This window comes from Balearica regulorum, chromosome 25, assembly GCF_011004875.1.
Source record: "Balearica regulorum gibbericeps isolate bBalReg1 chromosome 25, bBalReg1.pri, whole genome shotgun sequence".
Taxonomy (NCBI): domain Eukaryota; kingdom Metazoa; phylum Chordata; class Aves; order Gruiformes; family Gruidae; genus Balearica; species Balearica regulorum.
In genome coordinates, this window is record NC_046208.1 from 6,214,832 (window position 1) to 6,241,584 (window position 26,753).

Here is a 26,753-nt window from a genome sequence, read left to right on the forward strand (position 1 = left end):
TGTGACCACCTCCCAAACACTCAGGCTGTCCCGGTCCCGTCAAAGTCATCCTCAAGCAGCCTGGCAGCTCCTGATCACCGCTGAGACGATCCGAGCCCTTGCGGTCCCCAAACGCTGTGTGAGCAGGACCTTGGGGGGATGCAGGTACCCAGCATCGCTGGACTGAGCATCCCCCACAGCCAGCCCAAGCACCCAGCATCAATCCGATGATCAATCCGTGACCACGGCCATGCCAGAGAAGGGCCACGGCACATCCAGCAGCATGGTGGGGCTCTCGCAAGGGCTTTCTGCAGCCGCAGCGGGAAGTGGAGCATCTCGCTCCCGGCCTCGGAGGAAGGCTCTTGCTTTAGTTGTTCTTTGGCCCCCAGCCACTGATTGCTCACATTTGTGACTGCTTTCTTTTGGGTTTCGTGGCAGCTTTTCAGTTTCCCCCCCGCTTTTAACCATCCCGGTCTCTCCCTTTGCCAGGGTCTCAACTAAGAGACCTTGTGCCCTTGGGGCAAATTTCCAAAATTTCCATCCTGGAGGTGTCAGCTGAGGCCACTCCAACTCACTGCAGCAGTGATCAGAGTTGTGCCAGGTCTCTTTGGCTCTCTGGGGGCTCACGCTGTGCCTCGGAGCCAGTCAAAAGGCAACACCATGAGCAGCCCAGCCCCAAAAGGATGTGAAATATTAACCCTACAGCTGTGAATCAGCTTAGTGCCAGCTGCTCGTGTCTGCAGCCAGGCTGCCCAGACAGCTCGGGGAGGACCAGCCTGTTCACCTCAATGCAGTGTTCACTCTGAAACCTAAGGATGGCACTGCTGTGGCCATAATGCTGATTATTTCATCTTTGATAGCCAGAGCGGGCAGAGCCAATGCATTTGTCAGCTCTGCAGTGCCTCTCCTTCAACAAATGAATAGCGCGCGGATGTTGAAACTAGTCTGCCGTGGGCTTTCCAATGGGCTCCGCTCCAAGCTGTGAGAAAGCAAGGAGCCTGGCCACAACATCCAGGTGATGTCGCTGCTGAAATCACCATCCTTGCTGCCAGGGACACCTGGGGTCAGGACAGGGCTTTGTGGGCACGCAGGGAGCCAGCGGTGAGGAAACACAAAGGCAGGAGGGGTACGGGAGCTGACTCAGCTCATGGATGTCTTTATTCAAACTCTAGTACGGTTGGACAGGTAGAGGCATGCGTACAGGACCGACAGAAATGGGAGTAGTATTGCCTTGATCACAGAGATATGTAACAGCATTAGAAAGACACTGACCCTTCCAGGCCAGCCGGGTTCCCCCCACCTCATTCACCTTTTGCTTCCCATCCCTGTCCCCATGCCCAAACTGACCCGCTCGTCCCTCCCCCGCCCACTCAGGGTCTGCACCCTGGGGTAAGCACCCATGAGACAGGGGCGATGGTGCAGCGACCCGCTCATAGCACCTCAAATAGAGCCTTTGAAACCCCGGAGAAGGGTCCCCAGCGGCCGTTTGACGATGGAGGAGGTCAGAGCATGGATGGAGCCGCAGGCGGCGATGTCTCGGTGAGCAGCTGGTGCGTCTCCAGAGGTGGAGGGGTGAGGTGCATCCAAAAGCGTGGGCGAGGGGAGGGGGGCAGCCCAGGGGTGTGCCGGGGAGACAGGCAGCGTGTACGTGGCAGGGCTGGCAGCAGGCAGGGGAGCGGGGCTGTCCCCAGCACCCTGACCTCCCCTCCCGGCCCCGCTGCTCTGTGGCACCTTTTGGGGGGGACCTGGCTGCCAATCCCCCCCCAATCCAACCACGGAGCTGGCAGCCGGAGCTTTGGGCTGTGGTGGGCAAGCAAAGCTCCTTGAGGAGAGTATCCCTCAGCATGGGGGAGAGTGTCCCTGGGGGCATGCATGTCACAGCCTTGGGAAGAGCATCCCTCAGCCTCGGGGACAGCGTCCCTGGGCTTAGGGGAGAGCATCTCCCTTGGGGAATGCATCCCTCAGCCTTGGGGAGAGTATCCCTGCGATCTGGAGAGAGCACCCCTGGAGGAATGCATCGCTCAGCCTTAGGAAGAGCATCCCTTGGCCTTGGGGAATGCATCCCTTGGAGAAAGCATCCCTTAGCCTCAGGGACAGCATCCCTCCATCTTGGGGAAAGTATCCCATGGGGCACACATCCCTCCGCCTCAGAGAAGGCATCCCTTGGGGCAAGCATCCCTCGGGGAAGGCATCCCTTGGGGAGAGCAGCCCTCGGGGAAGGCATCGCTTGCCGGGGCACTGCCTGCATCCATCCGGGGCTCAGGAGAAGGTGACTACCTCACCCTGGGGGTAACTGGAAGAGAGGACGTCTTGGCAGGTGTCTGCAATTAAAGACAGGTAATAAACACGCCATTAGACACTGCTTTCATTGGCCGTTTGTGGAGAAATAGGAGAGGGAGAGAGAGAATGAACTTCAAGGGGACCCAAACTTTGCAGGGTGCAGAAAACAGAGTAACTACAAAGTGAAATGGCCTTCTCTGGAGGGATAAAATGCTGCTATTCCATCAGTAAATTAGGAAAAAATGTTTTTAAAAAGCCTCAGAACGGACCCAGAGATGGAGACTTAGGAAATCTGAGAGTTTCTCCGAGAGAAACTAGACGTGGAGCCAGAATGATTTTGAGGGTAAAAATGAAGAGTAGAGGAAAGAAGTCATCCCTGCTGCAGCCCTCTCCTCCCAGAAAGCTGCTCTTGACCAAAACTTCCCAAGCCAACCCCAAGCCAGATGTCCCAAAGCCAAGCCTGGTGCATTAATATCCTGCAGTGTTTTTGCTTGTCTCTCTCTCTCTCTCCCCCTCTCATTTGTTATCATTGAATTAATTAACATTGATTGGAGCTCTGAGTCACAACACCGCCTCTACCCATGTGCCAGGACCTGGTTTCCAGGCGAGGGGCCATCAGATGGGGAGACAGCGCCTGATCCACCCGATAAGCCACGTTGATGCCCTTTCCACCCAGGGATTTTGCTGCAAAACCCAACACTAGCTCCTGACCGTGGGTTTGACCTGGCTTTCCCTGCCACAAACAAAACAAAGCTCCAAAAGCATCTCATTTTCCCCAAAATAAAAAGTCTCATCCTCTGTCAAGCATCGCCGCGCAGTTTGGGCGAGCAGTGCCCAGACATGGAGACTTTTCAGAGCCCCACATCCCAGAAAAACCCTTGGGATTGAAGTCCCTAAATCCCAGGGCTTTCAGGAGAGGTCCCCACCTCCTGAGCTGCCACGACGGACCGGTTCAGGGGACCCAGCATCATCCCCCAGCAACAATCTGGGGACCAGCACTGGCCACACACAAAGCAGCTGCTAAAAAATATCATGGCTCCTGGTTCAATCACTCCTGCAAGCAGCTAAAAGCTCTCGGCAGGGCTCGTGGCCTGCTAGAAACATTCCCCGTCAGGTCAATTGATTTACCAGAGACACGACTCGGCTTTTAACTCCCATCTCCTCCTCCCTGTTCAAAGCCATTTTGTGTGCTAGCTCGAGACCTGCTGCCCACATCCTCCAGGGACCTGCCTTGGAAGGCAGCTTCCCAGCCTCAGAAAAAATTAGCACAACTAAAAATAAATAACAACAGCCGAGATTTATTTTTTTGTTGTTTAATCGTGGTCCCCCAGACAAAGCCGCCACGAGAAGACTGCCGTCCTGTCTCAGCTTATCCTTACCAGCTCAGTTCCGCACCGCCGGTGGGTCCCAGCCCCTCTCGCCCTCGCAGCCCCTCCACAGTGTCCAGCTCCTTCCTCCACCTTTTTTGGGTGCAGATCTGCTGCCCAGCTGTGGTGGGGTGATGCCCCACCACCCCCTCCTTGGGCAAGGCAGGAGGTTTGGCACAGCTTGGCCGAGACTGAGCCCTGAAAATCCCCAGGGTTTGCTGCGGTGCTGCCAGGGCCACCCCCCCCCAGATTTCCAGGGATGGTGAGTTCACACAGTCCCACTTTCCCCCTATGAGCACAGAATCATGGAATCATAGAATCATTTTGGTTGGAAAAGACCTTTGTGATCATCAAGGCCAACCACGAACCCCCAGCCCTGCCCAGTCCAACCACTAAGCCATGTCCCCAGGCTCCACGTCTACGCGTGTTTTAAACACCTCCAGGGATGGGGACCCCACCACTTCCCTGGGCAGCCTGTTCCAGGGATTGATAACCCTTCAGTGAAAAAATTTTCTCCCTGAACACCCTTAGGTGCTGCCTCCACGAGCTGCCAGCCTCCACCTGCTCCAGCGCCATGTTTGGGTAGGTCCTACACTAACTCCGCTTTGGTCTGCCAGTGCACTTGCTTTTTTATTTTGTATTTTTCCTTTTTTTTTCTTTTTCCCCCCCATTGAAGATCTGTTTGCAGACAAGAGGCTCAGGAGGTGCTGAAAGAGAAATCACCAAAAGCCAGAACAGTCCCACAGGGATGGGGATCACAGCCCCCTCCCCCACCCCCAGACCCCCTCGAAGGCTTCCCCAGGCCACCCCAGGATGCTTTGCAGGTCCCTTTTCTTTTCATCGCTGCAACAGGAGGGGTTTGAAGAGCCGCGGGTCAGAGCACCCCACCATGCTCCCCAGGTGTTGGTGCTAAACATCTCCCAGCCAACATCTGCATCTCCCATAACGCCCGTTGCCATGGACCACGTAAAGACGAGGGGATTTCATGATGATGGAGCAAAAGCCAGTGGCCACCTGCATCTCCCGTGCTGTGAGGACTGGAGGTGCTACCCTAGCTACTGGGGTGCAAGAGGAGGAGCACAACCCGCTCCCTAGCAGTTTGTAAAATACTTTCTGAGCCTCCATTTACCTTTTCATGGAGGAAAAGTGTAAGGATGGATTGCCCGGGCGGAGGTAATGAAGTAACAGACTGGGAGCTGGGAGGCACCTATTTATAAGCTCAACTGCATCTTATTTTGCATCTGCCTCTGCTCTCCCCGTTCCTCGTCAGCATGGGCAAGGGATGGGGTTGCTATTTATTTTATTTTCTCTTTATTGTCATCAAATAAGCACTGAGGATTTTTCCTGGCAGTGCTGAGGAAGCCAGAAACAGGCTGCTTCTGGGCAGAGCAATTACTTTCTTGACATCTTAACCTCCTGCCCGGCTGCCTGACAGGCCTTTGTGTTTTCTCAGCTCTTTCAGGCATCTCCCGAGAAACAGAGCAGTTGTTGCAACAATAAAAATTAATACTTAGCACGCAACCCAGGATGGCGACACAGTCTCCACGCAGCACTGGACTCCAAGGCTCCCAGGAGGAGAGAAGGAAGAAGCTGCTGCTGGACGATGGAGGGGGGAACTGCCCCCAGATCCCCCTGGATCCGAAGGATGAGGCCACTTGGGTTTTGCTCCTTGTGTGACTGCTTTCTGCACCGGGCATGGGTGGTTGCAGGGGTTTGGTCCTCATCCCAAAGTGCTGCCGGTCTCAGCAGACAGACAGATGCAGGGACTCCAACGACATCAAGGCAGCCCGATGCTACGCAGCATCTCTGATCCCATTCCCACTCTTGAGCATCATGTGCGTTTGCAGCTGCGATGGGGAGAGGAGCACGGGGCACTAAATCTGCCCTGGGTACCACGCTGCCGGGCTATACATGGGCGAGGGGCAGGTATATATGGTATACACAGAGCTTTATCTGTATGTTCCTGCTCAATCACAGCATCCTGCCAGGAAGAGGACAGCAGCTCAGACCTGACACGCTCACCCCATCCCATGGGAAACTCTCCTTTCCTGGCTAAGGTGCCGACAGCAAGCTCACTGCCCCAACAGTCACTGCACACCAGTTGATTTTTTTTTTTTTTTTAAATGCCATTTTAGGACTTGGGCAGAGGCAGCCGTACTCCTATTGATTTATTGAGCTCGTCAAGAATAAATCAAACAACCTTGCTTTCTCCCACTGCTTGTTGCCTTAGCTGGAACGTGCGCTCTTCACCAGATCCCTAAACATAGATAAGCAGCTGGGGGGATATTCGGGGGAAGTATCGTATATTCTTGGTCTATTCTTATCCTATTCTCTAGGCAGCCAATTTTGGCTACTGAGATAAAACCCTGGACTACAGAGATATTTAGCGGTCTGCTCTTCTGCTGCACTACAGCTCCTTTTATAAACCCATCCAAGGGATTAACCCCAGCTAACTCACCCCCAAAACCAACCCAGACCCCACCTAAAAATAACAACATGCTGTTTTCCCCCTCCTGCGTCCCCCAAATCACTTGTTCAGAAGAAGGCGGGGAGGAAGAGGGAGATGATGCGCTGGGTTTTTCAACAGTTTGGTGCCTCCCACTGAAATCCCTCCGTCTCCCATTCGGGGCTCGGTTGTTTTAGAGGAGCTTTTTGCACATTAGTCATCCCTTCTCCCAAGTTGCATAACGCCACTGCTAAAAATTGCATCGTACCAGCTCCATGTCAGCTCTCATACACAATCCTTGTTGCTCTGATGGGGATGAAATTTTTTGGGGGTCCACCAAGGGTTTTCCACATGGGGCAACCACATTCGGTGTTTGGATAAGCTGATGTAGGAGCCTGGTTGGGGGAATGCAGAGGGGATGGGATCTCTTGGTATCTGTGGCTGCATCTGCTCTGGGGTTAATCCTGTGCTTTCAAGAGACAAAAACCCCAAAGTCTGAGTCGATCTGCTTCTTCTGCAAGAGACAGGGCAGCGGAGCTGGTTCTTCATGCCTGGCTTGTCCCCAAAGTCAGTGTGTGACCTTGGTTAAATAATTTATGATTCAGAGACCACTGAAATCACAGAGGGTGACCTTCCCTCTCGCATGGGCTGGGGATATTTCAGCTCCTGCTGCTTCCAGAGAGCTCGCTCCAAAGGGCAGGATGCACCAGAGAAGCACCTGCGCAGTGCCGCCACACTCGTCCCTTCGTCCAGCTCATGGGATTTTTGGATGATTCCTGAACGTGCCGACGTACCCCAGCCATTTGGTGCTGGAATGCACTTTAATTACAGAACTTCAAGGAATGCAGCTACAACTCAGGTGCTGCCACAAGGAGTGAATCACTGTCACGGCACACGGTGCACAGCACCGCAGTCAGAAACCACTACGGGACATCCTGGGCAGTGGAGGGATGAAGGTCATCCTAATTTGTCCTCAAATGCAGAGAAATTCCAGCTCCAGCACTGGGTCTATGTGGTGCTTGGATCCTGCCATCAAGCCCCAGGATCCAGCTCACAGCACCAAGTTTTTTCATGTCTTTTTGGCTCCCTTTCAACTCTTGCTGCTCCGCTCGCATGGCTGGGGCAGGGCAAGGCAGGAAGGAAAGAAGAAAAGCAAAATAAAAGGCAAAGGCTTCCTGTTGGCCCTGTGTAGGGCTTGAAGGGGGATTGTTTCGGAGATGTAGTGACTGGCTCCTCCTGGCAGCTCCTTCAACTCAGTGGGGAGGGAAAAAAAATAAGGTAGACAAGGCATTTAACGCTTCCTCCTTGCGTAGCATCTCTTCCACTGTGGCAGCAAAGAGTTTTACTGCAGGAGGCTCTCAGTGTTAACTCTTCTCTACACTGAGGGAAACTGAGGCGGGGGAGCCCGAGAAGGAGCAGGAGGGTCCTGGCTGCAGGATCTGCCAAAATCCAGCCTGGATCCTTGGGGTTGTGGGGACCAGCCAAGGGGTGCAACACCAAGGGGATCCTCACTCCGCATCATCCCCTGAGCACCAGCTCCGGTCTGGCCATGATGGGGGAGAAGGACCCAACCCCCAAAAAGCTCTTGGGGCTTTCTTTTTTAAACCCACCCAGAGCTAAGCTTTGCTGCCCCTCCTCTGGCTGAAAGTCCCCAGGCTCCAGCCCCACTGAACTGGATTTGCTCAGAGTAAGGAAAGAGGCAGAGAGAGCACCAGGATGAGAGCTGAGACCAAACCAGCCCCTTTCAGCCACCCAAGACGCAGACGCCTCTGGGGAGGCAGAGCCGAGGCGATGGAGCTAGAAATGAGCCAGAAGCCAGGGGACTAAAGGGTTTGTTCTAGCTCAGGAAGACACCTGAGATCCTTCCAGATCATCCTAAAAATTAACATCTATGAGCAAAACCCAGCAGTGCAACAGGGAGTTCGGCACTCCAGCCTCCCAAGGCTGGAGGAGGACCTGGTTCAAACTCAGCTGCCATCCCCATGGAGATGCTCTGCCCCACCATCCTGTGTCCATCTCCAAAGAGGATTCATCCCCCCATCCATATAGGCATCATTTTGTCTCAAATCTCTCATTTCCCCACTATTCAAAAGCAGCAGCAGCTTTCTCAACCACTCCCAGGGACCCACATTCCCCCTCCCCACAACCTCCCAGCTCTTCATGGGAGCATCCATACATATACTTTGCCAATCCTTTGCCTCTGCGTGATCCCGCATCCAGCCCGGGGCCCGACAGCCTCCCACCTCCACGGGACCTCGGGGCTGGTTTTCCAGGCTGCCAAAGCCACCTTCAGCCCCAGGACCATCCCAGAGGTTGGATGGAGAAACAGACACAAGCACAGAGGGAACGAGTGTGATTTAGGCAGAAAAAGGCACAAAAGAAGAGGGGAACTGCTGCTGGGCAGGGAATACAGGTTTATTCATCTGTTGCCTTCAGAAACTTGAGGCTGTTTTTTTTTTTAAAAAGAAAAAAAAACCCTAAAATTATATGAACTCAGCCATTTCCAGCACAATGATATATAATTTTATGAGTCAACATGTCCTCCTTGCATTTCCACCACCCTTTAGCCCAAGTGCAAACGGCCCACGAGAAGGAGGGCTCAACACCAGAGGGAATCGCATGGGCTGGCCCAATTTATTTAGGATGAATAAGGTTTCAAGGGGAGGGGGGAAAAAAAACCCCAACAAACCAAGACCTACTCCAGGGACTGTCCCAAACACATGGACACGAGACAAATTCAATGGAGACGTTACACATCCCGCAAACCGGGCAGGGGGAGCACGGTGGCAGCGCTGGGCTGGAGAAGATCAGAACCCACTTCTCAGCGATGGAAATGTCCTAGCTTGGTCTCCTCTGGGCACAGGCACTGCCGTGGAGACACAGCGTCACGGGGAAGGGGGGGACAGAGCAACACGACACGACAAAGCGGGATCCAGGCAGCGTTTTAGAGGATGGAGGGGACAGGAGAGCAGGGACGCCGCAGAGGACAGGGAGAGCTGCAGCGGGACGTGAGGGGAGCCAAGCCCACCGTGGATCCTGCCACACCATCTATGCTGCTTAGGCTTCGGGATTTTCCATAGCCTTGGTGAAAAAAACGGAGAGGTTAGAGCCAAGCAGCCTCCTTCCCACGGCTCGGAAAGCAAAGAGCACCAGGGTGAGCATCACCCAGCCCCGCACCCCAGTTCAACCCCCCTGAAAAATTCAGAACGGGCTTTTTGAGGGCAACCAAGCTTCTGCAGATCCTCCAGACCTCCCCTCCTTCCCCGTGGCTCTCCATGCAGTCGAGCAGCGTTGGCAGAATCCAGGACTCAAGAGTCATTGATGTTGGGAGACCAAATCGGTCCTGCCGGGTGTTGGGTTTTGTTTCCCAAATTGCTCTGAATGAGAATGAGTCTGGGGATTTTGTGGGCTGAAGCAAACAGGGAAAAGCAGCAGAACTCAAACAAATATGAGATTTGGAAGGAGTTATTCCCCTGGCTCTGGTTTTTAAGCCAGCTGTAGCAGCAGGCTGCTGCTGACACCTTTCTGTATGGAGAGGAGCAGGTAGACATGCTCATTATTTTACATAAGAAATTGCACTAAAAAGCAAAGATTTCTATTGCTTTAAGCATGGGAACCCTTCACACTCTCCCAAAGAGCTAGAAATTGCTCCAGCTTTTATTGAAAAGCAACAGCCAGAACAAATGCTCTGGCAGGTCAAAAGCCACTTTTCTTTCTAGAAAGAAACTAAGTATTTGCACTGAAAATTGCATTTTTAGGACCAAACAGCAGCCCTGTTCAAAGATGAGCCCTGAGATCTGCTCTCTGGATCTCTGCACCTTGCAGAGACAGCTCTGCTGCTAAAATATGGAAAACTAAGGATGCTCTGAGCTGTGATGAGCCCAACGATCCTGCGCCACGCCATGCTCACTGCATCTTCCCAGAGAGAGCCCAGGCGAGCAAATCCAGCCTCGCCTTTCCTTCCCACAAGCACCAGCATGCTCCAGAGAAAGCAAGGGTGTGCGAGTGATGGGGGGGCCTCCCTGACAGCAGAAAAACAAGGTGATGGATGGCCCCTTTCATTTCCCAGCCACAGCAGCCGGCAGGGCAGGCACAGGAGTCTTCAACCACTTCCCAAAACTCAGCCACCCCAGGAGACACAGCTCCTCCAGCCTCGGAGCAGAGAGAGGGCTGGAGGACAGAGGGCTGCCTGCCTAAACCTGTTGCTGACTTCAGCAAAGCTTTTCCATTTCCCACAGTGGACGCAAGAGCAGAATCAGGCCCCAAAGAGAAAAGCAATTTCCTTATTTACTTTTTGGCATGAATCCACGCAGTAAGCAAGGAGGGAAGTGAGCGCAGCCCTGAGCCAGGAGGGACCCCCAGCCTGAGCTGGAGATGGTTCCCACCTACAGCAGCCAATGGAAAGATCCCCTTTTTCCCCAAAAACCCAAAAAACTGCAAACCTTTCCTTCAGCAAACCTTGCTCTTTTTCCAGAAGCACTGAGGCTCTTGAAGAGCTCACGCATTTCCTTGCCCGCATCCCACCCTGAGCCACATGTGTGGGAAGCAAGTGTACTGAGATGCAACTGGTTCCTGAAAGTTTGGGGTTACCGATTGCACCCAAACAACATCAATTTGTCGAGAGATGTTATGGAGTCAGGGCTTGCTGGAAGCCACCTCGGCAGTAAGTACCTGCTGATGTGGTTGAGCACTTTATAGGCATGCTCTTTGTATGCTTGCTCAGATCACTGAATAGAAGAGGATGGAAATGGGCATAGGAACAGTGCCAAAATCATGCTGCCAGGTTTGATTAAGTCTCAAGCATCACAGTTTGGGGCAGCACTTTATAAAGATGCTTGATTGCTCCAGACCCCCTCAGCAATGTGACTCTGAGTGAAGGGTAAGCCTGCCCCAAGCCCAACCCTTCATTTTCTCCATCAATCAATTCCCAGCGCCCATAAAGCCACGCTCATGGGAGCACCTGGGAAGGAGCTCAGGACTCCACCCCTCAAGGCCATCGTGGTTTTCCACCAAGCTCAGGGCCAGGTGCCACCACGGAGTCAAACCACAAAGCACAGGAGGGTTGTGCTCTGCTAATTGCCACCGGTGCTGTTCGTTAACAGAACCGGTATCCCAGCAACTCACATATGTGCTAACTGAGGTCACCAGGATTGCTTTATAAATGGGTTTGTTGCCACGGCGCCGTGTGGAAGCATCTTATAAACAGAGTGGTGGGGCAGCGGGTAACCCCCAGGGGATCTTACTAGGGACCTGGCAATACCACGCTCCCCACGTGCAAACGCTTGCAGCTCCCAAGCGCACGTGCACGCTCGCACATGCTTTGAGCCAGCAGCAGATGGGGATGGGGTAACGCAAGCAGGCAGCATTGCCCAGGAACGCCTGTGCTTGTTTATAACGGTGGCTTGGCGCTCATCTGCGCATTGCACGCAATCACATGCATGTCCCTGTGCAAACATGAGCTTGTCCCTGCTCATCCCCCCAGGCAAGCATCACCGGTGGATGCTCACATGAGCATGCCCACACTCGGTCCCACACAGCTCAAGCCACGTGCCGGTCACAGCCCTGCACTGATAGCAAACAACAGAGTAAAATCAGCTGCATGATGCTCTGGCTTCTGGCAAACAAACCAAAACCTGCTGCTTTGCCAGCATGCCATCAAAGGGTAAATGCCCTTCCCTCTGTTTAACCCGTTCCCCACGGCTCCTCCTGAAATCCCACTCTGGTGCTAATCTCTACCTTTTCCTACACCATCATAGCCAATCTCGCTGGCACAGGGGATGCTGAACTCATCCTGCCTCCATATGCCTCCACCCAAGCAGAGGACGGGGTCTCACATGCCAAGACAGATCCATGCCAACTTCTCTGGGCCCCAGCAGGACACATTTTGGGGAACTGCTGAGCAGGACCTGAGTGATGAAGGGAGATAAGGGGTCTGGAGCCATCCCCAGCAGCAAGGGAGCAAGGCGACACCACTGGAAGCAGCAATAGGGACAAGAAACAGATGCCACGTGGCAATCCACTGCAATCCAGCTCAATCTTCTCCGAGGCGCAGGTCCAAGGGGTGGTGGACAGGAGTAGCTCTTCTCTTTGAGCTGCCCCAAGGAGATCAACCGCTGGAATCGGGCTCGAACCATGACGGATGCTGAGATCTGCAGCATATTCCCAAACCAGCTCCATCTCCTGATTTCCACAGCTTGTACAGACATCAGTACCTGTCCCAGGATCTGACAGATGGCCATCAGCAAGTTGGGCTCAGAACCAAGCTCATCTCAATTTGCAGAGCTGCCAACATCCCAGTACCAGAACAAACAGCCTCAGCAGGAGATAAATCAGGACCTAGGGAAGAGGTGCCTTTGCGGCTCCCAACGGCTTTTGGCTGGAGCACAGGAGGCTGCTTTGCCCCTCTGATCATCTCTGGTCACCACTGACCCTGACCACACTGGAGCATTTCACCAGGGAAGACACCAGCCCTGACCTCCTGGGACAGCATCCCATGGTCCAGCCCCAACAGCCCCAAGCAGGATACAGATGTTGAGGTTCTCTCTTCCCAAGAGGTCTTGTACATCACTTGAGCCCCTCTGGACACTGCATCCACCTTTCTTCCAGGTGTAAGACCATTTCAGCAAGGTGGGGGTGACCAACCTATGTACACTTTCAATTGTAAAAAGCACTCTGACATTTGCAGGAAAGACACCAGAACAAACCAGAAAGATCACCAAAGCATGCTTTTGAATAGCTGTTGCTGCCACCATGCATGAAAAAACCTCCTGGTCTCCTGCAAGTAATGTGATTTGGGAGCCCAGCAAGAGCAGCACTGGATCCTCAGCTATTAGATCTACTCTGGGTCTCCTGGCTTCACTGGGACCAAGCTCAAATGCTTCAGCTGAAGAGATGCCTGACTTGAGCATCTTGTAAGGATGAAGATCAGCACTGGCTTTCGTCCGTCTCTTTCATCCCTTCCAGTTCAGTGTCCCCCCCAGCCTGGGGCAGGACTAGATCCCCCTCACCTCTTCTCATTAGCAGGCATTAAGAAAAGAGACTAACTTCACAGAAAAAGGCACTTCCAGGAAAAACCTGAGGCTTTTCAAGCAAATATTTGTATAGTACCCTTCTGCCCAAAGATGAGCAAAGCTTTTCTTTTTTTTCCTCTTTCTAAGGGACAAGGCTGAGCAGGAACACCAAAGGGAATCCTTGATTTCCCAGGAGGAAGCAATCAATTTGCTTCTACTAATGTAATAAATGCAATCACCCTTAAACACCTCCCTATTTCCCAAACCCATCCAGTCTTTACCAACCCAAGCAGTGCTACAGCAACAAACCCTTGAGGGCCTCCAAAGCATCAACACCATGAGCCACCAGATCTTGGTGTACAGCTCAGAGACATGGCACATCATCTTCTCTGCTGCCTGGTTCCAGCTCGCATGCACCGTTCCCTGTGAGTAAGTGGGTTTAGATGGCACCAAGGAGGTAGAGGTAGGTCAGCTCTGCAGCTACATCCTCCCACACCATCCTGGACACACAAGATGAACTGCAGAATTAAAAAAATGAGAATTATCCTGGCAATCAAGGGTGAAGCTGGTTTTGTGGCTCAAGGTAGGCACTGGATTTACCCTCCCAGGGCTGGGGTGCTGGGAGACAGGCACAGGGCACACTCGCTGGTGGAGCAGAGAAGGCTGGAGGACGGTGCGAAGGGACCAGGCTGAAGAGGACTGCTGTTTTGTCATGGGAGGAAGAGTTTTGTGTTTTCCTGACTCATCTCCCCCACAGTTTCCCATAGAAAACCTCAACACTTAGCAAAGCTCACTTTCCAAACCCAGAGGAGACAGCCTTTCTGGCAGCCCGGTGCTTTTGGCAAGGCAACACTTGACACATCGCGGCTCCCTACGCTCAAATCCACCAAAAGACATCAGAGGGGGAGAGGACGGGAAAAGCCTGTGGATTTCTTTCCCAACTGAAAACCTTTTGAATACCTTCAGTCACAACCTCACCACTTCCCCGGGAGAGATGTCCCCCCCACACCACCCTTAGATGGGTGATTGAAGCCCAGGGAGAAGAGCTGGAGGGACAGGAGAAGCTGGAGCACTGGGCAGCAGAGGGACAGAGCTGTCCCCAAGGAGGGCAATGCAGCCAGCTTGAGGTCACAGACCCCAAATGGTGGTAATCAGGGGAGAACTTGGGGGAGGAGAAAACAAAAAGGATAGAGCTAGCACAGAGAGACATGGTGGATGGAGATGAAGCAGATGGAGAGGCAGGAAGACAAGTGGATTTAGGGAGCAGAAAACAACAGCCAGGCAGGCAGATGGAGATGAACCACTGCCTCAGATCGATGCAACAAACCTCCACCTCACTCCTCCATCTCACCCTCCCCAGCCCACAGGCCAGCTCACAACTCCAGCAGCAGCCATACCTTTCTGGATGCCTCCATCTGCTGCACAGGAGAAGTCACCCGTGGCCAGCAGGAAGCACGTGGAGGATTTCTTGTTCTTATCCCGGGTGCTGGAGCGCCGCATGGGCCGCTTCTCCTCATCAGTTGGCGACAGGGGCTGCTCCTCATCTGACAGCACCACATTGGCCTCGCCATTCTGCTTAGAGTCTGCAAGAAGGTGGCAGAGAGCCATCAGCAGTCAACAAACCCACAGGACAAGGTGCTTGGGGTGGCCAGAAGAGTTTGTTTAGACCATGCAAGGAAACAGAAGACCAGATTGCAGATGGCCCAGAGCAACACCCACAAATTCAGGTACTGATCCCAACCTGGACATGCTAACTCAGAGTGACCAGGGGAGAAGGACCATGCCAGATTTTAATCCCAGACAGCATCTTTTACTCCTGCTGAGGCTTATATACCCTGAGCGAAGCCAAGAGGGACTTGCCAAGGAAGAAACACCCTTGGTCTTTGGGGTCCACCCACCTAATTGGTGGTAATTAGCTCTCCAAAATTCACACCACTGAGATACGGGCTGCTCAGGTTAGTGGTGGAGTGCTACTTTATGTCATCTGACTCTGCGGTTCATTAGCTGAGAGGATTGTATGCTAATGACACAGGTGAGGGGCTGGCCTGTGCTCCTGGATGGGCGTTGGGGTGAAGGGATGGGGCTGACCTGCTCCTCCAGAGCAGGACAGCTGCTTTCACTGCTCCCCGCTGCCAGGGCTCCTGGGATGCCTAGGCATGTGAAAGAAGGAGATTTATAAAGGAAAACACCTATCTGGGGCATTTGGAGCTCCCTGTATCCCCACAGGACCATCACTGTTAAACACGTGTGGCCAGATGTGCAGCTGCTCAGGGCAGTGAATGCCACATCGGTGCAGGGGACAACCCCACCATGGTCCCTCCTGTTTCCACGCTGCAAAGCCGGCTGCTCCGGAGGTGCCGCTGGCAGCGAACCAAGACAAAAAGGGCAAAGCAGCCTCCATGGCCAGCAGTGGTACCGTGGCTGGGCTCTCATGGTCCCCCAAGCTTAGCCCAAGCGATGCTGCCCACCAACAACGGCCCACAGCTGGGGCTATACCCTCTCCTGACCTGAAGGAAAGACTGGCCAAACCCCAAACTTCAGCTCAGTGCATGAGACCAAATAATAACTGTACAGGGGCTGATTTTGCTCCTGCCTGAGCACAGGATTTGGAGCTGTGTTGGCCTTGCCATGAAGGGATGCTACATCTATGAGACGATGAATGGGGAGGTGGGGGGGAATATCCATGGATTTATCCATTTTGATGAAACTTGCCCTGATTTATGGTGGAAGGAAGCAAGAGAAAATCTACCCCAAAGGCATTACCAGACTAAGATGGCAATCGGGCAACTGGTCTTATTTCTGTCAGCGTGAGGAAGAGGTTGGCTAGGTAGGGACACCTTGAATTGCACCACAGTGACTTGATCTATTCCACTAGGAGAGCAGGATATGTCCTTTCCCCTGCTGCTTGGAGGAGGATCTTGATCTGCAGCATCCTGGGCCACCAATACGGCACCTGATACCCAGACACCCAAGGGCCCCAGCCCTTTCTGCACCAAGTGCTCACCAACCCAAGAACTTGGGGCAGCGTACTGCAACAGGACAGTCCCCAGGGACTCTGGGACACAAAGGACCAAAACTGCTGCTTTGGGGGCTCCCAGAGGTCCCCCCCTCCCTCTGCTTCACCTTTGGAGCCTCACCTGACCGTTTCCGCTCAGTTGCCCCCTCCTCTACCGCCAACGGGCAAGTGTCACTCTGGGTGCTGTTACGGGGGGAGTTTTCCTCGGATTTGCAGTAGGTAGGGGAGTCCAGCGGGGCCGGACGGGGTATATGCTTTTTCTTCTTCTTTGGCAGCTTCTGCTTGGCCATGGCCAATGAATAGTACATCCCAAAGTTATTGACAATGACGGGCACGGGCATGGCAATGGTGAGCACCCCGGCCAACGCACAGAGAGCCCCCACCACCATGCCTGACCAGGTCTTGGGGTACATGTCACCATAGCCCAGGGTTGTCATCGTGACTACAGCCCACCAGAACCCAATGGGGATGTTCTTAAAGTGAGTGTGGTCGCTCCCGCGGGGGTCAGATGTCTTGGCTCCAATCCGCTCGGCGTAGTAGATCATAGTGGCAAAAATCAAGACCCCCAAGGCGAGGAAGATGATGAGGAGCAGGAATTCATTGGTGCTGGCCCGGAGTGTGTGGCCCAGCACCCGGAGACCCACAAAGTGCCGTGTCAGCTTGAAGATCCGGAGGATCCGGACGAAACGGACCACCCGTAGGAAGCCCAGCACATCCCGGGCAGCTTTGGAGGACAGGCCACTGAGACCTACCTCTAGGTAGAAGGGCAATATGGCCACAAAGTCAATAATGTTGAGCAGGTTTTTAACGAAGAGAAGCTTATCTGGACAGCAGATGATGCGGACCAGAAACTCAAGGGTGAACCACAGGACGCAGACCCCTTCAATGTAGGTGAGGATGGGCTCTGTCTCCACTTTATGTGTCAGCAGGATTGTCGTGGTGTTGCCAACCACAAGGGTCTCCGTCACGTTGACATCAATGTTGAAGGCCTCGTGCGTCTCCAGGCAGAAGGTTGTGATGGAGACCAGGATGAAGAAAAGCGAGGCAAAAGCAACTACCTGCAAAAGTAGAAATTACACAGGCCATTAGCCGATTTGGGTCAGCCTCTCCTCTTTGGAGAAGAGCAGAAACTTTATGAGCCACTGTGACAAGAACTTTGGGGCAGCCCTGAGTCATACTTCTGGTGGCACCTGCCTTCGGTACATCTCTTCTAATCCCTGCTAGTGAATAGCAATAGCAGTGATGGGAGAAGTCCAGATTCAATAAAAATGAGTGCAACAGGCTCAAAACACCCCAGGAGCTATGCTGCTGCCACCAACTTCCCCAAGACCAAGGATGGAGAGCAGGGACGGCTCCCTAGACTTGTTCCATGAGTTGACAGCAAACCTCAGTGTCTGGGGCCATCAGTCCAGAACGTTTCTCCAAGTGCTACCATCTATCTGTACAAAGGAAGGTGTGCTGGGCTCCGGCTGTGGCTGGAGATGTGCCAGAAATGACAGCGATGGGGATAAAGGGAGACATGCAACAGCCTGGCTTTGGAGCAAACCTCCACTAGGTACACACGTGAAAAGGGAACTTTGAGAGGACTAAGTCAAAGAGATGCCCCCAGATGAGATTTTCGCACATTCATGACTGTGAGGTTTGGGGTTTGGATGTATCATCAGAGATGTCCTTTTGCCCCCTCCCTGCTCCCTAAGGGTCAGTGGTGTACGATGCGCCCACAAATGGTCCCAGGACCGAGAGGGCAGGATGAGGAGGAGAGGAGCAGGCAGAGCTGTCCAGGTGATGCCTGGACCTGGTGACACCCAGATGCTCCCGTCTCTCCCCTCCACCTGACCAGTGTGACCTCTGTCCCCTCCACACCGCCTCTTCCCCGCGGCACGCTGCCGCTTCGCCTCGGATGTGAGCAAGGAGGGGCTGGCAGCATGCGGTGGAAATCACAGGCTGTGTCAGAGAGACAAGACTTTGTTGTCCCCCCATCAATCCTGCTCAGCCCTCCTTCTCGACAGGATGAGCTCATGATGAGTCCATTACCCAGAGCATCTGTCTCTAAAGAGCCCCCGAAAAAAAAAAGCCTCCGAGCAGAAAAGCTCTTCTTCTACCTTCCTCCAGCATAAAAGCACAGTGAGTTTGGCTGCCTGGGAGCAGATCCTGCTACAGCACCCTTTGCTGCTAGCATACCCTGCCCGCACTGAGCAGGATGCGACCTTTTGCTGTCCAGCCCACCCGATCGGCTGCATTCAGCAGGCAGCCGCACCATGAGCCTGCTCGAGCCGACAGCCCGGGTCCTCGGCTAGAGTGAATCAGCAGCAGAGACAGTCTGAGTCACGCTTGAGAAAAACCCAGCCCCGGACACCGATGGTACCATGCTGGCAATCCTGAGCCTGCCAAGAGCATCCTTGAGGGGCGTCCCCAAGGGCAAACCCGTGTGGGTCCAGCACAGGGAGCATCAGCCCTCCAAAAGTTAGGTGTGAAGTTTAAGCTGGGCTTTTACTGATGGAGAAACCCCTGGAAGATGATAGACACCTGCTCAGGGATGGGCTGCGATGCTCCATACCCCTCAGTTCGGACCACGCTGGACCACACGCTGTGATGCAGCTCTGAAGGCAGCCCTCGCCCATCAGCCACGCACAGTTCAGGAAGCAAACCCAACAAAACAGTGGGATCTTAAAGCAAGGCCGGTTTAACTGTCTATACAGTGGTGGCATGGCCAAAATAACGTACTTTCCAGCTGAGGGCTGAGTAACATTCCCGAGTTTTGCCATAGGGGGAATCTCAGGAAAACTTGAAGAGTAAAAACTTAGACTCAAAGCAAAGTAGGAAGAAAAAAAACTTATCAAGGAAGAGAGCGGGAACCTGCAAACTCTCAGGCAGTGAAACAGCCCTGCTGTATGAGCCATGTAGGTGAGATCTGATTCAGCCCCAGGAACAAACGCAACCTCTAAAAATAGGAGAGTGAGGTTCACAGCCAGTGCCAACCATCATTGCCCCCCAAAGTCAATAGTGCTGCTCCAGTTTTGTGTCAGCTGAAGGTCTGACCCAAGATGTCTTAACTCAGCTTTGGCCTCTGCTCCAAGCTGAATTTTTTTTTTCCAAAACTGTCTTAAGGATAAAATAAAATCTATGTATATATCCAGTGACCACCAATACAGCACCAAAATCCCCACCGAACAAGCCCTCCAGAACATGCTGATGATCTGCATGATCTCAACATGTGCTCAACAGGCATGGGATGGGTGTTCCCCAAAAAACCCACCACCCTACAGGGGGTCACTAGCCTGGAAGTCCCAATGGAAGTCAGGTCAGGACCCCACAAGTTGGACTGCAAAGGCAAAAATAATGAGGAGCTACAAGTGAGCAGAGTTTGGAATTAGAGATAAAAATCATAACCAGGGCAGTTGCCCATGGGGAGAAAAAGAGTTTGAAACTCCAGCTGGGACAGCAGCTACACTAAGGACCAAATTTTCATTGAGACTGGACTAGACGCAGGAGCCAAGATCCCATTGGGCATCGATGCTACAAGGAAAAGAGGCTAAAAAACTTGGGGAGAGAATTTCTAACCACATGTTCACGCAGTTGCCAACTCAGGAGGTGCCAGGAGGGAGAAGTGCTGGTGGAAGGGAAAGATAGAAATAGCCAGGAGCCAACTGAGTCAGGGCCCAAGGAGCTGCTCCACAGGCAAGCAGGGGCAAGGACCGGAGAAATTCAGCCCCTGAGACTCTCAGTCACTGCTGTCGCACGATGGAGGGAGAGGGTTTACACACACAACCTGGGACCGAGGTTTGGCAAGGCGCACCAGACTGGCTGCTCCGGAGCATCCCCAGGCGAAATGCCATGGCTGGCAGCACCCCTTTTACTCTGAAAAGGAAGGGGGAGACTCTGAAATGGGGCAATATTAAAGAAACCCCACTTCAGCCACCCCCAAACACCAGGGCAGCACCATCAACGTTGCACCTGCAGAGATGCTCATGTGTTCTTGAGCATTCTAGTGCTGAATAGTGACTCCAGACCAGTAATGGTTCCCTGCATTAACTGGGTGCACTGGGCAGGTTGCATTCGCTTGGGTCGGTTGCACTGCTCTGTGCCTCAGTTTCCCCTTCTGCCAAACCAGTTCTCCTAAGCTATTGCACAACCATACTGATATTTCAGAGTGGAAAATAGGACCTGGAAGACCCTGTGGTGCTAAGCTGAGCCTTTATCTTAGAGCAGTAAGAAGGAAGCAGGGAGCTCCCAGTACAGACTGGTCCCACTCCAACCCCAGTCAGGGCTCACATCACAGTCATCTCTGCTCCCTCTGACACGGTCCTCCTGCTTCTGTTTAGCAAATGCCTTTCTGAGAGCAGCTCGGCACATGGGAAAAGCAGAACCAAATAATAACATGAAAAATTTCTGTTGAATTATTCTGCTTGGGTTTATTTTTTAATTTGGAGCTTTGCACCACTCAGAGCATCTCTCAGAGGCAACGAGCCCTCAGAGATGGGCAAAGGATCAGGTACCCCTTTCAAAAATGAGTAAATGTCTTGCTGCCCAAGCATCCTCTGCGTGTGTGTGTGCCGCTCTTATGTTAGCTGCAAAAACACCGCCTTGACAAACTGACCCCCTGCCCTGCGTGCTGATGGTGGGCGTGAAATGCCTGCGGGATTTCTTACCATTGATGGTTTTTTTACACCTCTAAATGCATTCAGAATTCGTTTAGAACCCAAATGCCTATATGTGTGCCTGCAGCAGATTTATCAGCTGGGCATGACAGGGGGGACACACGCGGGGATGGGACCGGATGGGTATGGAACGGCGTGGGTGGGTGTCTGGGGGTCAGCAGGCAGCGCTTTGGGGATGATCTAAGCGTAGCTGGAGAGGAAACATGTGTGCAGAATAGTGCCCGAGACGGGCTGGGAACCCAAAGATGCTCCTGGGATACATCCCGGGCACGTCAGGGTCTGTGGGTAGGGATCGTCTGTGTGCAAGGTGGGGTCGGGGGGGGGGGGGGATATCAGCACGTGTATGTGCTTGTGTGTGTGTGTGTGCACAGTGTACTGGGTCACCAGGGACGTGCATGGATGAAGGGGGTTGGGGGTGTGGGGGGGGAACATTTGTGCATTAACTGCAGCTGAGAGCCTGCGCTCGCACGTGCTGATGGGGACCATATGCTGTGCGTGGGCAGCATCGACGCGGCGACGGTGGGGGACGGGTGCAGGGACGAGGGCACTTGCAGGGCACAGGGAGGGGTGCTTGCACAGAGGCATGGGGTGTCCTTCGGGGCTGCTGCTGCTGTAGAAGAGGAGCGCGAGCTCCTTGGGAACAACCATGACGATCCCGTTTGCTTCAGGACCTGATTTGGGTGCCAGCAGGCACCAGCCCTGTCCCCCTGCTCCACGCCTGGGCCATTAAACATGGGGTTTGGCATAGCACACACAGAACCCAGTGAGAGAAACCCAAGCCATCCTGCCTGTCCTATAGCACCCTGAAAATCTGCAGGACTCAACCCTGCCAAGGACTCTCCCTGACAATCCCTCATCTCCACGTGCCCAGGAGGTGCCCAGGCAGCACCCGAGGGTGTGAAGGGCGCAGGGAGTGGGCTTGCCCCTAGTTTCAGCAATGTGTTGGGAGGGGATGAGGATATGATGGAAGAGACTTCCTGTAGGATGGAAGATGGCCATCGTGCCCCACAGTATGGGGGGAGATGGGGGTGCACGTAACACACCGGGATAGTTTTTCTCCCCAAAGGGGATGGGGAGATGAAGACACAATCCCAGCATGGCCCCATCCCACCTCCCCTCCGGCACATTTTGGGAGCTTACCCTTGCTGCCTTGGATGAGTAGGGATCCTCAAAGAGCGCCCACATCCTGGGCTGCCAATTCCGACAGCAGCCACCCCCTCCGGCAGCCCCTGCTGCCCCCGGTGGCCTGTCATCCATGCCCAGCCGTTGAAGGGCCATCTCCCTACCCCCTTCCTCTTCAGGCTCCTCTCCACCGGCCCCTCCACCAGGCTCAGGACTCTCGAAGATGTCCAGGGCCTCTTCGGCGTCGCGATGCTGGCGGTAGGTCATCCAGCAACAGGGCTCCACGTCCGTCTCATCGATGCCCCAGTAGGTCAGCTCCTCTTCGAAGAGGGGTCCGCAGATGTCCGCAGGGCAGTGCAGCTTGCCGGTACGGTAGTAGTTGAGCACATAGGAGAAGATCCCGGGGTGACGGTCGAAGAAGAATTCATTGCTTTTACCATCAAAGTCAAAGTTACTCTGGGCATCGGGGTCAGCGAGCCAGGCCAGGCGGGTGCCCGGCAAAGTCCGTAGGGTGCTTTTGTAGGTCTCATGCCGGGTGCCACCTACATTGATGGTGATCTTGTCCGACTCTTCCCCTTTGCCCATCTCTTCCTTCAGGCATGTTTTGGAGGGTGGTTTATTCCCAGACTTGCGTCCACGGTAGGAGGAGACACACACCGAGCTGATCATAGATTTCGGTGGATGGGAGATGCACGCTACGCGCACTCTTCCTCCGGGCGAGGAGCTGGGGGTCAGCGGAGGCGGGAGAAGGGGGCAGAGATGGGACTGGGGAGGGGAAAAGGGGGGGGACTCAGGCTTGGCTCTGGCCTCAGGGGGAGCAGGCTGGAGCCGAGCCGGACACCGCTGGCTGTGGGGGGACGGCAGGGGAGGCTGCAACCTCCACCCACTCCAAAACCACCCCCCTAAATAAAACCGCCCTACACCAGGAGCCAGCCCAGCCCTGCCGGGCAGCAACAAGTGCGGGCAGGAGGGGGCCGCGGGCAGGGCTGGGGGGGTGGTGTGGGGTGTCCGGCAGCCCCGGCTCCGCCGCGGGGGGATGCGGGCCCGGCTGGGGAGGGCGATGCTGCTGTCAAGGTCGGGGGGGGGGTGGGGGGGCGGGGGCTGAGCCCCGCCGGGTTGCGTGTCCGTGTCCCGTCCCCCCCCCCCCCCGCCCGGTACCTGCAGCGCCAGGCGCGGCGGGGCCCCGCCGCCCGCCCCTCCCGCTCCGGCGGCTCCGCGCTCCCTCCTCACCCCCCCGGGCCGGGTTCGGGGAGGGGGCGGCGGCCGGGGGGCGCCTCCCCGGATCCCGGCGGGGGGGGGGGGGGAACGGGGGTGCCCCTTTCCCCTCCGCTCCCCCCCCCCCCCCCGCTGGGCCCTGCCCTCCCGGGGGGGCTGCAGTGCCGGGGGGAGCCCCGTGTGGCGGGGGGGGGGGGGGGGGGGCCTGTTGCGCCCCAGCAGTTGCCTCCCGGCTCGGCTGGGCGCGGGGGGGCGGCGAGGGCTGCTCGGGGCTCGGCGGGGGAAGCGCCGCCGCCCGGGGCTTTTATAGGGGCTGGGAGCGCGCGGCGGGGTTACGGGAGCCGGCACCGCCCCGCCGGGGGGCCGGGGACCCCCCCCCACCCGTCCCAGCGCCCAGCCCCACAGCCCCCCGCCGCTGCCCTCCCTCGCAACCACGCTCCTCCATCCTCGCATCCCTCCCTCCATCCTCCCATCCCTCCATCCCCTCCACCCCCATCCCAGCTCCCCCCCGCCCAGGCCCCCCGCACCCCCAGCCCCAGGCTCACCTCCCCGCGGGGCCCGACGTGCCGGTGAGGCTCGGGGCGGGGGGGGGGGGGGGGGGCTCAGTGTCAGCGAGGAGTGAACCCCGGACACCCCAGCTCTGCTTCGCGCCGGAGGGGAAATGCAGCCCAGAGCTGCCTGCGGATCTGGAGCCAGCTCTTGGCAGAGGCTCGAGCAGATCCCATCCCTCCCTGGCTCGCAATCCCTCGCTCACCGAGAGGTCAGGAGAGACCGACCCCGAGTGCGGGGCCGTGGCCGGTGGGGAGCAGGTTGGCTGCAGCCAGCCCTGGCCCTCCTTCGCTCCCGCGACCCTCCCCTGTCCCCCTCTCTGAGCACATCTCCATCCTGTTTCGGCTCCTGCCTGAAAGATGCCCCTTCCCCTGAGCTGTGCCCACCGACGCCAGGGCTGGGACACAGGGTACCAACCACCCCTGCCCCGGGGGACCTTCCCCTAAACCCCCCCTCTTTGGGGGGGGGATCTTACACCCCCGGGGTGCTGGTGATGCTCAGCCCATCTCCTGGGGCTGGGGAGGAGGTGAAGAGCTGCGGTGCCCCAGGGGATGAGCCTGTCACCAAGATGAAGACCCGAGGGACCCGGTCCCACCAGCACTGTTTACTCCTGCACTGGCAGTGCTGGGGAGGGGGGGATGCAGATGGGTGCTTTGGGGTCACAGATGGGATCCAAGCCCAGCACAGACCTGATACTGGGCGGGGAGGGGAGGGGGGTGTCAGTGCTTGGATAATATGGTCTTTGGTGCAGGGTGAGGGGACGGCGAGTGGGGGATGCTGCCCCGCACCCCTCTCTGCACCTCCTTGGGCTCTGCAGAGGGTCCCCCCCAGTGCCCCTCCTCACCTCTTGCCCAGGTTTGTCCCCTCAGTGACATTCTCACCCCCTTACTGGGGGGCTTTGGGATGGCTGGGGCAAACGATCCACCCAAAAAGCCACGAGGCATGAGAGCCGCGCTTAAAATCTTACCACCAAGGAAGCCCTGCTCCAACAGTAACTGCAACTCGACAGCTTCCAGGGCCGGATCCTGAGCGGGTGGAGGCTGGCGTAGCTCCACACCCAAACCACCCGGGGCTGCACCAGCGGGAGAGCGTGGAGCCCGAGGGAAAACCGTGCTGGAAAAATCAAGCCTTGCATCACCAGCCAGGCATCGCAGCTCAGCTCCTCATCATCGGTAATGCAAGTTTGGCCAGGAGGAAGGACTGCTGCGACCTGATGCTAATATTTTATCTGGTGACTTTCATCCCAGAGAGATCTTCGTGCACCCGAGCGCGGCCGTTCCTAGGGTGGGAGGGGGTGGCCAGGCAGACAAATGGGTTGTATCTGGGGAAGGAAGAGATCTTTTAGCCAGCAACACCCGCCCAAAGCTGTCTGCTCTCTAAATATGCCTTCAGATTTTTAATGTCCATTAAAAAAAAAAAAAAAAAAAAAGAGAGAAAGAGAGAAAATAGAAAGAGCTTGATGAATAAGGGCCTTTTTGGAGCAAGAGGGAGTCAATTCTGCAGGGACCTCCTGCAAGGCTGAAGGTATCTCGGATAACATCCAGGTGAAGGATGGAACAAAAAGAAGGACCTGGAAGATCTCAAGGAGGATCCAGCTCCAACCTGGAAAGCCACAGCCCTTGTGTGGATCCTGAGGGCATGGTAAGGGGTCTCTGGCTCCCCTCCGCTGCTCTCTGTGCTGTGTCTGCCTGTGACCCGGCACAGCACCCCAGGCCCTGCCCATCACCCAGCACATCAGACACATGCCCAGCTTGGTACACCAAGACCAACGCAACAGGCCACAGGATGATCAGAGGGCTGTGTGGCCTAAAGGAGATGTTGGGGAGAGAGTGGGATCATGCAGCATCTCCATCCATGGAGGGATGGAGGAGGAAGGTAGACTGCAGCTCACTTGGGGGAGAGGCAATCCTGCTTTGGAGCAGAGAGAGACAAACCAACCTCTCCAGGTTCTTTCAGCCCAGGATCCCATTAACAAAAAGATACATTGACCTCAACAACCTATTGATGCTCCAGACAAGGTCTCTGCCCTCTCTCTTCATGCTTTTGGTGGGACAGGTCCATCTCCCATCTGTGGCACCCATGACACCGCAGGGTGCTGATGGCACAGAGCGGCTCCCCAAGGCGTGAACGCCAAGCAACCTTTTAGGACGCTCTCTTGGAGGTGGATCTTCCAGAAAAAGCTGTCGCAAGCCGTGGGCAAGGTTCATCTCTGCCGTCCGCCTCTGCCAGGGTGAATTTTTCAGCTAAAATTGCTCGTTGCCAGCCAAGCATGGATATTTGTGCTGCAGAGGTTGCACAGACAGCCCCATCCCTCCACAATCTCTGCCTGGAAGCAGAGCTAGCTCATTCCCTGAGCCTTGTGTAGGGTCTGCACCCCAAATTTCTCCCGAGGACACGGGTGGCAGAGTCCCCGTGCTGCTGTCACACAGTGCCATCTTGTGGGTCCTGCAACTCTGCCTGAGACAAGGCAGGGGAAAAAAATAAAAGGCAGTGAAGGGTGTCTCCATCCAGCAGAGAATCTGGCTCCATCTGCAGCGGCGCTGATGCAATTTTGCTCCATAAAAGCACTTTGGGAGCAGGAGGAGGCTGGGCTGGAGCAGGGATGGTGGTGGTCATCAGTTCACGAGCTGGTGCTATGCCTCAGTTTCCCCGTCTTTAAGAGCCAGGATAACTGCCTCTGTTTTTCTCTCTGAGGTGCTCAGGGAACTGCAGCAAGATGTTGCTGTTAGCAGCTCCACCACGTGTCTGTACCCATCATGTTTCTGTACCCCGGTCCAGAGCTGTTTTGAGACGGGACACCCCACAACCACTACCCCGATCCGACAGCACCAGCCTTCCCCTCACACCAGGCTCTGCAGGTTCCATGCCTCAGTGTCACAGAGAGTTCATTTTTTTTTTTTTTTTTAAAAAGCACATATTGGGCTTAATTTTAACATTTGGACCTGTTTCTCTTTTTTCTAGCCCCACAAGGGCCAGAATCACTTTTCAGTTTGTTTCATCTGTTTTGCAGGGAGCCCCTGGCACCGGGAGCGGGGGGTTTCTGACCCCCCCAGACTCGCTCTCAGCCCCCTGCGGGGTGGACAGAGCCGAATCCTGCCCCACTCACCCCCC

General features: G+C 55.2%; 1 protein-coding gene across 3 annotated transcripts; it reads right to left on the reverse strand.

Moving 5' to 3' along the window:
* Positions 1–1,137: 1,137 nt before the first annotated feature.
* KCNC4 (potassium voltage-gated channel subfamily C member 4) lies at positions 1,138–25,832 on the reverse strand. 3 transcript variants are annotated; one of them, XM_075776011.1, is made up of 5 exons: positions 24,610–25,830; positions 21,897–22,643; positions 16,220–17,156; positions 14,480–14,665; positions 1,138–2,300 (listed from the first exon to the last, which is right to left on the reverse strand). In XM_075776011.1, exons 1-5 carry the CDS (start codon positions 24,775–24,777, stop codon positions 2,239–2,241), a joined length of 2,100 nt encoding a protein of 699 aa, XP_075632126.1. In that variant the 5' UTR covers positions 24,778–25,830; the 3' UTR covers positions 1,138–2,238. The 3 variants fall into 3 exon arrangements, with proteins under 3 accessions (XP_075632126.1, XP_075632125.1, XP_075632127.1); XM_075776010.1 differs by lacking the exon at positions 1,138–2,300 and adding an exon at positions 8,502–9,153 and having other exon boundaries at positions 24,610–25,832; XM_075776012.1 differs by lacking the exons at positions 1,138–2,300; positions 24,610–25,830 and adding exons at positions 8,502–9,153; positions 23,639–23,780.
* Positions 25,833–26,753: the final 921 nt, after the last annotated feature.

Coding starts and splice junctions, on each gene's coding strand:
- KCNC4 (XM_075776010.1), bottom strand. CDS start 24,777: ATGCAAGGCTTGATTTTTCCAGCACGGTTTTCCCTCGGGCTCCACGCT. Junction 17,157..21,896: donor ACTCATCCAAGGCAGCAAGG/GTAAGCTCCCAA, acceptor CTACTTTTGCAG/GTAGTTGCTTTTGCCTCGCT. Junction 9,154..14,479: donor AGATGGAGGCATCCAGAAAG/GTATGGCTGCTG, acceptor TTTTTCACCAAG/GCTATGGAAAATCCCGAAGC.